Below are 15,743 nucleotides of genomic sequence, written 5' to 3' on the forward strand. Positions count from 1 at the left end.
CGCCTCCTCCTCCCTGACACACAGACCTTGGCCCACATCGGCCTTCACTGTAAAGAACCGCTGAATTCCCCCCTTCGTAGGGAAGGTGGGGGGCTGGTCGACGTATAGACGCGGCAAACTGGCAGGAAGGTTTCCAGAGTTGATCTGAGGCGAGAGGGTAACAACAGGCTGCAACACAGGCGCTCTATTTTCACCCGTCAGACTCCCCCTGAAGGAGCCAGGAGTTCAGCGCTGTGGTGCGTGCGCCACTCAGAAGACTCGGGGTGACTGGGTTCATGGTCGGGGGTGCTCCCATTGAGGAATGTGGCTGTCAGGCAAAGCAGTAGGAACCATTAAGAGGCAGAAAGGAGACGCCAGAGCTGCGAGCAGCGCAGCACACGAGGAGATGATTTCACACCAGAGAGCGACACTAGCGCCAGGAGAGACGCTGTTCCTCATCCCAGCTCCTCAAGACCTCAACACTAGGGAGGAAACCAGAAATGAAGGGAGGACGAAGCATCTCTGACACATAAGTACATTTATTCATCTCTTAATACATTAATAAGGAACAAGTTACATGTTTGATTGCAAAGTACACGCCACAATCTGGGAATATAAGTTAAATGTAACAGAATCTTTATCTCTAAAATATACGGGAGCTCTTCCTCGGCTTTCCCAGAAAAAGCACTTTATTAGAAAATATAAAAGTGCAACATGTTTCTGATCCAAAATTACAAAAAAAAAAAAAAAAGAGGAATTGGTCCAAAAACTGGGGGGACACACCTCGCCCCCCCCCGACTCTGTCAGAATAGGTCACGGTTAATTTTTATTTTTAAATCGGTGCCATCTACTCACCTAAATACACAAAGGTTGTCAGTATACAAAAGCATATGGATCACTGCGTCTCTACACCATAGAATCTCACAGCGCTATGTTACAATAAAACATCTGAGCACACATCCAATTCGAGATGCATAGATTCATCTGATAGAATTTCTGAGACTCGCATGAACTCACCTGACTCGAGTGACCGGCACGTCCACATAGATATATATATATATATATTCATTCATACATATATATACTGATATAATTCAGAAAATTTCTACATGAAAACATCTCTGATTCAGTTTGACTCTGGGGCGGCGTGAGAGCCAGCAGCTTCTGCCTGAAAGCAGTTTGAAATGTCAATAAAACGTTATTCATCTGACGACTCGTGGCTCGCACGTTTCAGAACGTTGAGAAATCTTTTTCGTGTTTTTTGGCTTCAACTGTCTTTTATATATATATATAAAAAATGAAACCAAATATTTAAATTATAAAAATAATACCTGCTGCAAACTGACTCTCTGTCAATGAAAATATGAATAAAAAAAACAAGTGGAATTATTCAGAGAAGAAAAATACTTTAAATCAAAACAAATTCGCCGAAATATTTAGCTGTTTCATAAATATTCATATAAAAATGTAAAAACTGATAATAAAATACATTGATTTTTAAAAAGAATCATGTCATTGTGCGGCTAGTTTTGTTACTAAATTAATTCCATATAATCTTTAGTTTTATGGTACTAAAAATTTAATATGACAATCCTGTTGAGAAAAGTTGAGTAGGGAGCAAAACTACATCTTTTTTGGAGGGAATTACAAAAGAAGAATGCAGGCGAGCGAAACATGACGTAAACAAAGCCTCAAGCTCTACAGCGAATCGCGACTATGAATCTTGATGTCAGTCAAGACCAGTTTGTAAAACGTTTTCAGGCTTCATTCACATTTATTTTGAGCCACTGAAGTGGATAAGCAAACAGCGGACGAGACCGAGAGCTAACTATGTAGCGACGCGGAAGCTAACGGGAGTGTCGTTGAAAAACAGATCCAACAACAAGACTTGTTACAACAGCAACCATATAGGGAGCTTTTGAGATACAAATATATTTATTTGACTTGAATATAATAGTTCTCTGAAGTCGCGACATGATCTTGAAGTCATGTCCGACAATATTTTATCTTCAATATTAACTATTTACACTTCATACATTCCCTGTTCTTTAGCTGCGAATCAAACGTGGTGTTGGGATCTTAACTAGGTAGTTTCAACACACCGTAAATTTAAGTTCGGAGAAGCGAATATACAAGCTCGGCAAGGAACCAAACACTCGGCGGCCATTTTTCGGCGTGTAAACAATGTAAAGGGAGAGTTGGGTCAAAGAAGGCGTCAGTCAATTTTCATTATTATCAGGTTTGTGTTCATTAGCTTGTTAGAATACAAGTTTTGAATGAAAGTGAAACTAAAAACGGTCTTTATTATATGCCCGAATAAACCAGTAAAACAGCGTTACCCTGAGTGGAACACGCGCGTTGACTGGACGAGCCGAATCCTCGGCGCCCCCTGAGGGCCGGTGAGGGGGAACCCAAACGCACTTGAGACAGAAAAGGAAGTGAGACTGGGACACTTGCCTCTTACGAGTTCACAGAAGCGACGGAATGAAACAAACTCGACACATTTACAGGTAAAAATCCTTCACGACTGACAGGAGTCAGGCCTCGGTGGTTTTCATTAAGGTTCAGAGTGACCACAAATAATTTACCTCTGCAACAGAAGCTAAACTAGTCGACACCAACTACATAATTTAAGTCATTTACATTCGTATGTACAGGAGGAAAGCTGGCGGTGTTTTGCAGCCTGATGGTTCGGCCGCCTTCGCTGTGTAAACATGAAGTCTTGGAAAGCAAAACGACACCAGCAGACGTGATGATCAGACGGGTGGCATGAGGTCGCCTCCCTCCCCGGGAGGGTCAGTCGCCTGGCGCCCGCTGACTGGATCAGCCTCATAATTGGAACAATTGTGATTCCGATCGCAGAAAAAAAAACAGCTGGGCATTTCTGTCGTTGCCATATCTTTCATCAGGCTGCATCCACACTCGTGCTGCTCTGGAAATGACCACGACAAACAGTTCGGACACGGAAATCTGAGCTCTCCGTGTGATAGGAGATTCTGACGCCGCAGTTCGGAGAATCCGAAGCGACTTGTGGCGTCCATGAAAGGTCCATTAGGAAAGGCTTCACAAACTCTAACTTACTTCTGACATCCAGATTAAATCTGGAAAGAGACGGCCTTTGATTTACAGCCTCTTCAACTAAGGACCCATCTCATGACCACCCCTGACCACACTCATGCCAGCGACGCTAACAACAGCAGCTAATGCGCTAGCAGTGTAAACCCCGTAACATGCTGGCGGTAACTTGAAGGCAGCCAACCAAATCGATTCACGACTGGACCTAGAGCCAAACAGGTCGGTGACTGCCTGTACTGAGCTACGAAGCACAGGTTAGCTTTGGCGGACGGGAAGCTAGCTTCTGCGACGGTGCAGAAGCAGGTGAGAGACATTGCTGTGAGAAATTAACGCTGCTTCATGGCAAATCTATGGCCATATAAGGATGTCCAGCCCTTTATTGCATCATACGTTCAAAATTGATCTGGAAAGTTTTTAGTAAATCATCGGGAAATCTGTAATGCAGATATTCTAAACAGTATCTTATATGTATATAAACAAGATGACTGCCACTGGCGTGATCATAATGCTAAGCTAAAGTATTTGATTTTATTCTATTTTAACAGATGAAAGCTCCTGCTGGTGAAAGCAGAGCAGATTTCCAGTCAGCCTCCGACGCTAACACGTAGCACAACCAGGCAGTGTGGGTGCAGCCTGAGACGGCTCCAGTTAAGGCAGAACTGTTTGGCACTTGTGGAGAAGTAAACGACAATATAAAATAAATCCGTTTATAAAATTCAATCCTTTGTCCAAAAAGTACTTTCGAAAAGAAATGTTGACGGTCCAGGGTCTGAACGTTGACGATTTAGGCATCTTCAAATAACTTATGATTTTTAAGCAACCAAAGGAAAAAAACACATATTTACAGTCTCTACCCGGACACCCAGCTGTGTGTGGTGGTCTTGACCCCGTGGGGGAACCCCTGCTGGGCCACTGTGGGGTCAAAGTTGAAGTCCAGTGAGTCCCCGTCCATCAGCGTGTCATGGAGGACCGTCTCCATGTCGAACTCGAACTTCTCGATGGACATGTCGTCCAGGTCGCTGGGGAGCTTCTCCGGGTGAGAGGCTGGCGGCGGGCCGGGTCTTCCGTAGCCGTTGGTGTTGAGCGGGCAGTAGTTGCTGGACATTCCTCCACCGAGGTGGTTCGAGAGGCCGTAGGGCATCTGCATGGGGTTTTTGGTCCCAGGCAGACGCGGCGGCACCCCGCTGTGGTTTAGGGACATCAGCAGGCGGCCGTTCATCGCCGGAGGGTGGGACAAGCCTTGAGGGTGCACGCTGTGGGGGTGACTGTGGGCGAGGCTGTGGGGGTGACCGTTACCTCCGGCCATGAGTTTGGCGGGATGCTGGCCTCGGCTGTACGGCGGCAGCATGCAGCCCGTCTGAGAAACTACGGAATCCACCGGTGGCATGAGCTCGGGGTGCTGGTCCGTGTCTGACGTCAGCAGCTCCTTCAGGAGCGCGGCGGGGCAGCTGTACTGATTCATGCCGGGTCCGTAAGCCGGTTTGCTCTCCGGCAGCGTCTGCAGCGGCATTGACGCCAAGGCGTTCATTCCCGCCTGCCCGTAGACGCACTTGCGGTATTCTTGTTGAGGCTGCGGGACCATACTCGGGGAGCTGTAGGGCGGGTACCCTGGGCTCGGCTGCATCATGGAAGAAGGGGACGACTGGGAGGAGCCGGGAGTCGTGGCCCCTCCGCCCACCTGGGAGTTGTTAGGCGAGAGTAAGTTCAGGTTGTCCAGAAGGTTCTCCATGACGTTCTCCGAGCTGTGTCCCAAAGAGCTGGTCATTTCCGTAAGGCTCGGTAGGGTAGCGGTCATCTTGGAGCCGGGCGCTCCAGGGTAACCCATGTGCACCTCCGCTTCTCCAAGGTCGTCCTCGGGCATGAAGGGCGACAGCCGGCCGCTCAAGGTGCTGGCGTTGGAGCCGGCGCGAGGCCTGCTCCAGGTGTCAAAGTCATCGTTGCTGTGGGAGTTGGGGCTGCCGGGCCACTTGGAGTACGAGCCGGGACTGTCGGCGCCCCCGTCAGGTCCCCCCTGCAGGGACAGCTGCGTGGAGAAAGGCGGGAGCTCAGTGGAAATTTGGAGTGCCAGAAAAGATATCTGGTCAAAACCACCAGCACCAGCACTACCATGAATTTAAATATCAGTCCTGCTGGAAGGTTTTTCTTTTCCTTTTTCTACATACTTTTAAACTTTTTCAGGAGAAGAAAACTTTCTGCAGTTTGAATCATAATATTGTTGTCTATTTGTAACTTTCGATATTTTCTTGACATTTTTTGGCCTTTTTTCTTTTGGAAAAAAATTGGAAAATATTTATATTTTTCCCCGCAATCTGGGAAAAATAATTAAAATTAAAAATTAGAATTTTTAAAAACTCCTTAAACTGGAAAAATATTCTTTAAAATATCACGTGGTATGAGACACGCACCTTCTTCTTGGCGGCTCGTCCTCTGCTCTTGGCGAACTTGCTGTTGTTGTCCATGGACGCGGCTCGGCGGCGTGGAGACTTCCCGCTCTTGCCACCCTCCGGGTTCAGCATCCACCAGGAGCTCTTGCCGGTCCCCTCGTTCTGGACCCGGACGAACCGGCTGTGCAGCGACAAGTTGTGTCGGATCGAGTTCTGGAAGCAGACGGAGAAAGAGTTGATTCTCCGCAGAGATGAGCTGAATGTCAAGACCTGACTGACGTCATGTTCCGGCCCAGTCCAGGTGGCAGGTGGAAGACACGCGCAAACATGATTCCGAAGTCTGACAGAGGAGCTCTCTGTCCCGCAGTGGAACACTTCATGAACAAATGACTTGTGAGCTCGAAGACATGAGAGGTAAACTCCACTCATTATTTCTGTCTCCACCCCGGCACAGACTGCAGAGAGGCGAACAACTCAGAGATGGTCTGAAGTTATAGAGCCACAAACTCCAGTCAACAAATACTGTATCGCAAACAACTGGAGAAATGATCACACCATATTTTGTCTATCCCGGGACACACAGCTGGATAACAACGCAGTCTCAAACTTCAACTATTTCTGTTGATGTTTGAAAACCAATGAAAACCAAAGATGAGGTCACTAATATGTCACTTCCTGCCACTCAAACGCCACTCCAAAACCCGAGTTTAATATCATATTATTTTTCAAGGAAGACAAAAAATATTATGATATTGGCGCCTCATAGAGTTAGGATGTAGTTCTGGTCAAAAGCAACGATAAATAAATAAAACATCGCTCGGTGAGCTAGCTTCCCTCAGTAGCTGAAAATGAACAGCAAGCGAATGTTTGTGGTTGACAGGTTCAAGTGTTTCTATCGGGTGTTAAGGTTGAAAGTTTTAGAGTTTAAATCCCAAGCCCTACCAGGTCTGATGCCCAGCAGGTCACTGAGCCAACTAAGACTGTGTGAAAGTTTTCTTTCCTCTCAGAGAGGGAGCAGAAATATTTGCGTGTCAATATTGAGCGACACATTTGTGTCTGTCAAACCGCTCGGGTGTCACAAGAGTCTTGGCTGCGGAGCGGAATTCGCTTGAAAGGGCTGGCTGAGGCGAGATTGTCTCCGTGTTGACGTGTGTCGGTGAACTCAGATGTAACTTGCGTGCATGTTGTTTTGGCAGCGGCGCTGGAAGTCCCGGCTCGCTCTGACACACTGGCTCTCACACACACACACACACAAACAGGGGCTAGCGTGCAGGCTGCTTTACGTCACCAAGCCAGTTCCCGCTGTGAGTCACCGGCTCACATCTGGCTGACAGTCTGCCCTCCACTCCTGCCTCTTACATGAACTGATCACAGTCGGTTACCAAACTCTGCCGCTGCTTTAAAGCTTCAACATCGACTTTCCTTCACGATTTTTTTCAGTTTCAAAGGTTGAATCTGGTGTAACTCGTGTCGATTGATAGGTACTTCTTTATACTTTTAAACACAGGGTTTCAATCATAAACTTTGTTCAAATTGTTCAATAGCCGAATAAATCATACACTACATGACATTTCAACAACAAAACATAAACAAGAAGATGCTAGTTGGCAAGCTAGTTTAGCACGGCAACAGATGCTAAATGAACAACCCACTCAGTACAGCAAAATAACCTAGCAACACTTGCTACACAACAACACTGAACTACATGAGCGGAGAAGTTGACTAGCATGACAAACAGTTGGGCTCAATAGAGGGCGCTAACATCAGACTGTCAGTTAAACTAGCACAGAGAGAGAAACGTGTTGCGGAGCTACAGACTAACATGGTATTTAGTTTATGCTAAACATGCTAGACAGCATGAGCGTGACAAGTTTGACAATAGTTTCTTAGGCTAATGGTGCGTTTCAGTTGTGCATGGAATGGGGGGAATTCCTAGTTACGCTGCACGTTGACATCACCCAAAGTAGGATAGGAAGGTGTGAGAATGTTGCGTTCCAGTTACTCCGGAACACAAAGCTGGGAATGATGCCACCGCTGAGCACAGTGCGTTACGGTTACCGAAGTCCAATGGCTAGCATTCGACCACGTCACAGTTCGCACATACGAACGGCCATCTTGGATTGTGTATATGGGGTGGTGAAAATTCTCCCGCCTTCCGATTGGGAAATCCGACGTCAGGTGAGTCCTCACCATCACAAGTACTCAATCCAAGATGGCTTCCTGAATGTAAACAGGAAGTAGAAGTTTTGAATCAATGGAATATGCAAAAAGTTTCCTCTTCATCCTGGACATTTTCTAGTTGCAAATGGAAGCAAGAAGTTGCTTCTATCCGGATGTGTGAGCAGAAGAGTTTTCCTGGGCGTCCGACTTGGATAACTGGATGGCACTAAACTCTGCAGGGGAGACACTCCCGACCTCCCACTTCCCAGGTGACTGAACTGCAGCATAAATAAGTTAAGAAACAAGGCCTGTGCGCCACATTTGCAACTATCTTGTCGACAGTTCTTTGATGACGCCGCAACACTCGCCGTCGCCGCCTCAAGTGGAGACGCAGTTAAGCAGAAACACTGACTCGATGTCAGGAAATGTGAGTGTTTACTGTTCCGCTCCAACTTAAAGACATGAGGGGATCAGTCGGGTCATGAGCTTCTCTTTCCCATGACCACTGACAGTCGCTTCAGCTGCTGCGGCCAGGAATGACTGCAATGCGCGCGCAGACGTCCCGTCGCAGCTCTGCACGCCGGCGACGACAGGAAGGAACGAGTCACTGTGGAGGTTCTGAAGCTTCACCGTCTCCGTGTTGTGATCATGGAGAAGACCAGGAGGAGGAGAGCGAGTCAAAATACTGGGATGGGAAATACCAGAACTCTGCAGAACGCTGTGTGCTGCGTGGTTGTTTGGTGGGGCCAGTGGAAAAGCCTGGTCTCCCTGTGTGTGTCTGTGTGTGTGTGTGTGTGTGTGTGCCAGCTCATGTTTTTTGTGGAAATGGCAGCATGACAAACGGCAGCTGGGGTTTGATCTTCTCACTCGCTCGGCTGCAGCCAGCGATGCTGCGGTCTCCAAACACACGCACACACTGGCTCATGCATGCAGGCGCATACCTCGGCCTGAAAAACACATCCTGCGCAGAAAATAGAAGGTGAAACGTCTGCTTCCTGTGATCCCTGCCGCTCGGTGTGACACTGTTATCTCAGGCCGCCGCCGCCGCCGCGCGCAGGAATCTCTGCATTCCAGCTAATCACTGTGTGCAAAGTTCAATCATAATCACGACCAGCGCCTTCGTATCTCTTAGGAAACAGCCAAGCAGGATTCCCAGCCGTCACAATCAACATTCCTCGCCGAGGTTACAAAACTGGACGAAGCCACAGGGTTCAGCTCTGCTGGTGACGCAGGAGCTCGCGGAAATACAGGAAACCCTCCTGAAGGCTGTTGTTTCACCCACATTTGGACAGAAGGTCTCGCGTCTCAGCGCTTGAGCTCGGCGCGGTGCTACTGTAGCAGAGCGTTGGATGGAGAAGCAGAAGCAAATATGCTATCACGTGCTCGCGGCTAGCCAGCTAAATAGGTACAGAAATGCTGCCACATTGCAGTTACTGACTTTGGGAGCTAATGTGCTAATGTTGCTAACAACTTGAGCCATTTAGAGTAGAGTTAAATTGCAAAAGTGAGCAACAAGTTTGGTGTTGGGAAAACAGGTGAAATAAAAACTGAGCTAGCAGGCGCTTTCAACCTTAATATTTAGCAACAATGGCCAGAGCCTCCATCATACTCACTAGAAAATGCTGGCACCCGAAAGATCAGTAACTACAATCCCTGAGGCGTAGATTAGCACCAGTAGTGTGGCACTATTGTGGCAGTACATATGGGCTGTAGCTAGCATGTTTAAAGCTAAATCTAGATGGAATTGAACAAAATGCAAAACAAATAAATGTGGCGCTAGTATCGTCTAGTGCTGCACTGCAAAGATCAATGAAGCGCTTCTACAGCTTAAGGGCTAAAAATAACAAAATGCTACAACGTGTGGCTAGCATGACTTAAACGCCAGAAGGGAATGCTCTCGTGAGGTGGGAACACTGGAGCGGTAATGTGAAAGTAGCACCCAAAAAAAAAAAAAAAAAAAAAATGGTACGGCGTAGTGCACTACCCCGAGTACTGAGTACAAGTAAAACGAATGTCTGGTCGTAGCGCTGTCAACAGCAGCTCAACAAAAGAACCAAGGCGAATGATTGAAGCATTAACATGACATTAGCACTTGAAATGAAGCATCGAGACGCAACCAAACTAAAGTTCTAAACAGGTAATGCTACAACTTCATTTTAAACAAGGGCTAAAGCGGCTACTACAGTTACGCTGCTGGTTTTCAAGAACTCTTCCTCAGGTATTTCTGGTGGCTAGGAAGCTACCAACGCAGACCCACTCTCTGAAAACACCCCTGTAACGCCGTATTAAAGAGGCGTCAGATTTGTTCCTCGGCTCCTTCATGTGGCGTGGTGTAATAAAAATGTGTTTTCTCTCTCCTCTGACCCCAAAACCGCAGCTAGGATCTCTGGGCCTGACAGAACACAGCACCGCCGGCCAAATATGAGGAAGTGACCACATGAAAGAGGACAGTGACAGGAAGCAGAGTTGACTTCCTGCCTCACAGGAAACACCGCGGTCGTGAGGCACACAGAGAGAAGAAGGCGTGGAATGCGAGGCAGCGGCATCGGGAACCAACCAGACGCCGCAGATATCCCCCACCAAATCTGGCTGCTGTGCCCTCCCCCTCCCCCCGCCGAGGTCTCAGATGTCAGAAAAAGTGACGGCCACTTTGTCGCGTGACAGAAACTGGACGACGAAGAAGAAGAAGAAGGAAGGACACACTGGACTTGGCACTCGTCTGAAAGGCCACAGTGTTCTGGACTTTTTTCCCCTCCTCCTCCTCCTCTCCTTCTGAAATCTGCTCTCCTTCTGTCTCATCTTCTACTTTCCGCTTGAACTTCTCCATCTCACCTCCTCATTTCTCCTTTTCTGTGACCAACCAGTGACCACCATCGACTTGCACCTGCTGATGAGTTCCAACTCACACCTTCATCATCTTCCTCTCCTTCATCTCCAACATCCTCCTCGCCACACATCAAGCCACCTGGCCTACACAACTTTGTCTCCAAACTTCTCCACGACACCCCAACAAACCTTCAACCTCACGCCACTGCAGTCACCTCCTTCACTCCCTTCTTCACCTCCTCATCTCTTCCTCGCACTGTTCACCCAAAGCACCAGGAAGTGAAAGAATAAACCAAATAAAAAGGCTGCTCCAGTGAGGTCTTTCTTTCTCACCTCTCAGGATTCTACTTGCAACTCACAGAGGTTTACATGAGATTACTGCAATGATATACACAAAAATATTGCGAGAAATAATACGGAAAATAACAATTACCACTGACAATACTGAGCTACACTAATACTATGATTTAATTCATCACAACTTCCATGGTGGACATTTGAATGCATGGTGGTCTACATGCATTCAAACCTATGTTGAGGACCAGATACAAGTGAGCTAGAAGGTTCAAACACCGTCTGAATGTGGAGAACCAGAGCTTCATATTGCTGGTAGACCTCTGCGGTTGAAGCGACCAAACACAGCGCACATTCACTTGCACCTTATTTCTCAGACCTGTAGCTCCTGAAGGACCGGAGCGGTCCCAAAAGGGAAATGGAGACAAGAAGATGGAAAACTGTACTGAAATAGTGAGTCAAAACAAGTGATTTGCTATCAGCTAGCAGCGTAGCTAGGCTGTTGTTTCACGTGTTTGAGTCTCAGACAAAACCATGAAGCTACATTTGTGTCAAAAAACTGAGGAATAAAAGTCCAGGGGGGAAAACAAAAGAGTTCAAATTCATCATCAAGTTCAATAAGTTCTTTAACCGTTATTACAGACAAAAATATCACGTTGAGTAACTGAAACTTGGAAAAACTCACTCAATAACAGGCTCATAACACATTTTTATAAACAATTCTGCAGCAAAAAAACTCAAAACAAAGGGGTTAAATGGATGGACTCATCTGATGCTAGCAATGCTAACATGCTCAAAAAGGTCTTTGTGACAAACCTCCCACTGTTGCTCAGCATGCAGTTTCACTCGCTTTCAAGTTCTTCAAGATGTGTGAAGTGGCACATGAAGTGTGCTTCAAAATCCCCTGCAGACGCCGCCCACACTGAAGTGAAACCTCAGCAGCAAAGGTCTGCAGTGTTGCAGCCGCCTGCAGAAAGTCGCCGCGCGCCATCTCACCTGCACTTGCAGCGCTGATAAACAGCTATTTTCTGTCTGCTGCGGTGACGGCGGTGACTCGGCGCTTGAGCTGCCGGGGGAGATCATGTCTGTGGAAGAGTGTTTTGTGCTGAGTCGGGGCGGCGTGGTTACGACCCGAGACGTGTCAACTTGTTATTAACTGGACACCAGCTCAGCAGGTCGGCCCGCCTGACTGCAGTGTGAAGCCCGGAGTTGGGTTGCAGGTGAGACGGCGGGGAACTACCACTCAAATGGAATTATCCAGTCATCGCAACACTCGCCGTCATGTCCACTCCGCTACGCCCCTCTGGCACTTCGGTATTACGGTCCAGACGCGGCGGTTTCAAGAGGAGCATCATTAGCGGCAGCAAAGGGGCGGAGCTGCCGGAGGTGGTCGCAGATGTAGTGCCTTAGTTCTGCGCAAGTTACAGCTGCAAAAGTTGTGTTTTTCCTGAAAATAGTTGCCATGTTGTTCAGTGGTTTGTTTCAGTTGTACATTTTGTTGGCCTTTCTTGTTCGTAGCACAGGTTGTTTTGGCGTTTGGGGTTTTTAGTTCGTCACAGTGGTCACATAGATGAGTTGTTTGTAGCTGTATGAGTGGTCGTGACATTTGTAGCGGAAGAAGTAGTTGAAGTGTTTTTGACAGAAGTTGTCTGCAGCTATTGTTTCGACGTCGTAGTTGGTTCTTACTCTGCCGATGTGTGGTTTCCAGTCGTGGCAGACGTACAGTTGTACAGTGGCACTGCTGTCGTATTTCTTGTTGTGATGTTTGCAGTTGTTCTTAAGTTGCAGAGTTTGTTGTTGACCTTCGCAGTAGCAGAGGTTGAGTCGTGTTTCGAATAAAGATTGTCGTTGTGGTGTTTGAGCAAAAGCTGTTGAGTATTCGCAGCAGAAATCGCAGTGACCTTTAAGTGCGTCTGTCTCTTGTTGCAGTGGTTGCGTTCGTCCTCCATGTTGTGAGTCGCACACCTGTCACTCAGACGCCGAGACGTTCATAGAAGTGTGTTTGCAGTGTGGGTCAATATTGAACCCAGTGCTGATAATGACTGACCTAATAACTAAAGTCAATACAAGCCGAGAATTAAAGAGGAAATGAGGAGCCGTGGGCCGTTTGGATGATTAGTACGACCAGGATGATGAGGAGTATTTTTACAGCAGTAACTCCATTAAAGAGTGCGAGCTCAAAGGGCCGATTGTTGGCGCTGCTGTTGCGTAGCAGCGCGCAACACAACCCAACGCCTGCAGGTTCACAGGAGCACAGACGTGTCACTGTTTGCTTGGGTTTAAAAATAAGTGTGTTTTGCCCTGGTTTTTAAATAAAGTAAAAAAAAAAAAAAAAAAAAAAGATCAAAAATGGAACGTGACTGGAGGATATGTTGCGAGCTCAAAATATCTCCGTCCTGAAACCTCCACTGGTCTCTGGTCCCTGTTTCCACACACGCAGGCTCACGACGGGCCAGAGCTGGTCACACACGCACGCACCACGTGTTCCGCTCCTTGACTCGCCAGCTGACATCAGCTTCTACTAACTCAATCTTGCGAGGAGCATAGCCTCCAACACAGAGCGACTTCACTCTGCTGTCACTCCCAGAACACCAGGCTTCCCACCCGTGTTCCACTCCTGTATGAGTGACACCATGGATCAACCAGTGCTGGACCTCACCTGACCTGTCACGATGTTGGAGCGACGTCCAGTCAAGCTAACTGCCTCCAACTCGCTCACTCTTGCTCGGCTCTCCATCACTTGCTCTGTTACGTCAGCCCTCCATTGCACACGCTCCCTCTCTTGTATCTCTCATGTCAGCTCTCCTTCATTACTCTTACTCTCCAAACTCTCCTCATGGGCTTCGCTCTCTCACCACTCTTTGCTCTGTTGTCTTTGAAAGAGCAAAGACAACAGAGTGATCACAATGGATCACTCTTCCTCCTTAGCTTCACATGTCTTCTCCCACTCTTTGTCAATCTCTCTACAAATCATCAACATCAACCACGGGAAGGAGGGAGCAATATATAAATATAAAGTACAGAATAGTACTGTAAAAAGATAAAAATAGTGTAATATTAAGCATTCATATTCAGAAACATGTATTATATTGAAAAAATTATTATTATATAATATACAGGTATGTAGTTTGTTAGGAGAAACTAAATATCAGTATAATAACATTAGGAAAAAAGAAACATAAAAAAACTCAACAATAAAACAGAGAAAAACAATATGCAGAACACTACAACATTTATTATTTATTTATATTTAACTCTCTCAAACTTCCCAACGCTCTCTCTTGCCATTGATCTGTTGTTGGCTCCTTCTGTCCTTTCACTCTCACTCACACTCTGATGCACACATTTTTCTCACACTTACTCTCTGTCATACTCCGCTCTCTGACACGCGCTCTTGTTCGTGATGACTCTTGCACAACTTGTGTGGCGTCTTTTGCTCCCGCACTCTCAAAGTCTCGCTCTTTCCATCTGACTCGCGCTCTCTTGTTCGTGATGACACTTGCACAACTCACGCTCTTGCTCTATTGTCAGCGCTTCTTCTCTCCGCTTCTCTTGCCCTTCATCTCTCTTCACTTCTCTCACACTTCTGATGCGCTCTTGCTCCCTCTTTGACTCACTGGTGCTCTCCCTATCTCACTCACTCACAGACCAAGGCTGTGTTTCCACGCTAAAGAGGAGCTTGAAAAGCGATTCACCCAGACGCTCTGTGATGAGCTCCATGTTTAAAAGGCCCATATTTGTGGTCGGACAGTTCGACTGAGCCACTTATTGAAAACACCAGTTATAGGAGCGAGTGTCAGAAACACAAGTCATGCAGTCGCAAATCTGTCTGCAAATGTATTTACTCTTGGCTGGATGTGCGTTTCACAATCCTGGGCGCACACATGGAGGCGGGACTGGTCCAGCTGTAGATTGATCCGTCTCACAGATGCAGAGCGGTTGCTGGTAGCAACATGGCCGGCGCTCCACCAGGATCTCTCATCGGCCCATGATAGTGTGCGACGGCGCAGCGGCTATTAGTGCACTTCCTGCTGCCGTGTATCCGCACAGGAAGCGCTGGCCGGGCCTGATACTGATCCCTCCGAAAACGCTGCACGGCACAGCGAGGGTCCCCCGTACGCCGCCAGCGGGTTCAAGAACTTCCTGCTCTGCGGTCTGACGGGGCAGAACCGGAGGAAGAGAAGTTCATGCACCAGCAGAATCACAATGGTGGATACCATTCTTACAAACACACTCTCACTTGGGTTCGCTGCCAATTACAGGTCCAAATAAACAGAATTCTTGAAAGCCAGAATGAAAAATGAGCTGTTATTTCCTTTATGGCTACATTTGACAGCGACGTGATTTCCCGCCGCGTTTGTCGGCGGTAATATACTCTCGTTTTGTCCTGCCAAGTTAGGACAGTGAACGGACGAGTATTTACGAAACCTGCGGCTCAAATTCAGAACTTGGTCTGTGGCCATCATTCAGTTAGTGTTTTCAACAAGAAGGTGTTTGGCTAAAGGCGAGAACCGTGTTTTTCTCTTGGTACAATCGCAGAGATCAGGTCGAGGGGCTGGCAGGTCAACACGCTGGGAGCACCTGGACCGAGATGGAGCTTCATCAGTCCTCCACGGAGGCTGGGGCCCAGCTAGCAGGGGTGACAGGTAAGGAACACCCTGGACAGGTCGCCATCACAGGACACATGCAGAGAGTATGACCATATAGAGCAGACCTAAGACCCTACAACGCCCCATGAATGGACTCCTCACAGAGTTACTACGTAAAATAGAGGGTCCCCAGAAGTAGGCACCGTGGGATGGTAGACCTCCAGCGAGCTGCTCATTCACACCTCCACTTTCATTTTTGTGAGGCGATATTTTAATCTATTTTTTTCTAGAATGCTAAACCTTTTTCTTTAGGAAGTATTGACGCACTCAATGGACAGTAGGTGGCAGTAGCGTTCTGGAACCTGCACAGCAGCCAGAACAAGTGTTAGCCGCCTCATCCGCATTGCAAAAGGTGGGCTGAACGATTTATCGCGCA

At 47.5% G+C, this 15,743-nt stretch overlaps 1 protein-coding gene across 1 annotated transcript in view; it reads right to left on the bottom strand.

Annotated features, from left to right (window-relative positions):
* Positions 1 to 482: 482 nt before the first annotated feature.
* The window catches only part of foxo1a (forkhead box O1 a), a 28,402-nt gene continuing 13,141 nt past the window's right edge, over positions 483 to 15,743 (bottom strand). Inside the window, exons 2-3 of the mRNA XM_053872374.1 lie at positions 5,460 to 5,651; positions 483 to 5,077 (exon numbers count right to left, since the gene is read on the bottom strand). Coding sequence (XP_053728349.1) covers positions 3,905 to 5,077; positions 5,460 to 5,651 — 1,365 coding nt within the window. The 3' untranslated portion in view covers positions 483 to 3,904. The remainder of the gene's footprint in view (positions 5,078 to 5,459; positions 5,652 to 15,743) is intronic.

The sequence above is a fragment of the Synchiropus splendidus genome, chromosome 8, assembly GCF_027744825.2.
Source record: "Synchiropus splendidus isolate RoL2022-P1 chromosome 8, RoL_Sspl_1.0, whole genome shotgun sequence".
Classification (NCBI taxonomy): domain Eukaryota; kingdom Metazoa; phylum Chordata; class Actinopteri; order Syngnathiformes; family Callionymidae; genus Synchiropus; species Synchiropus splendidus.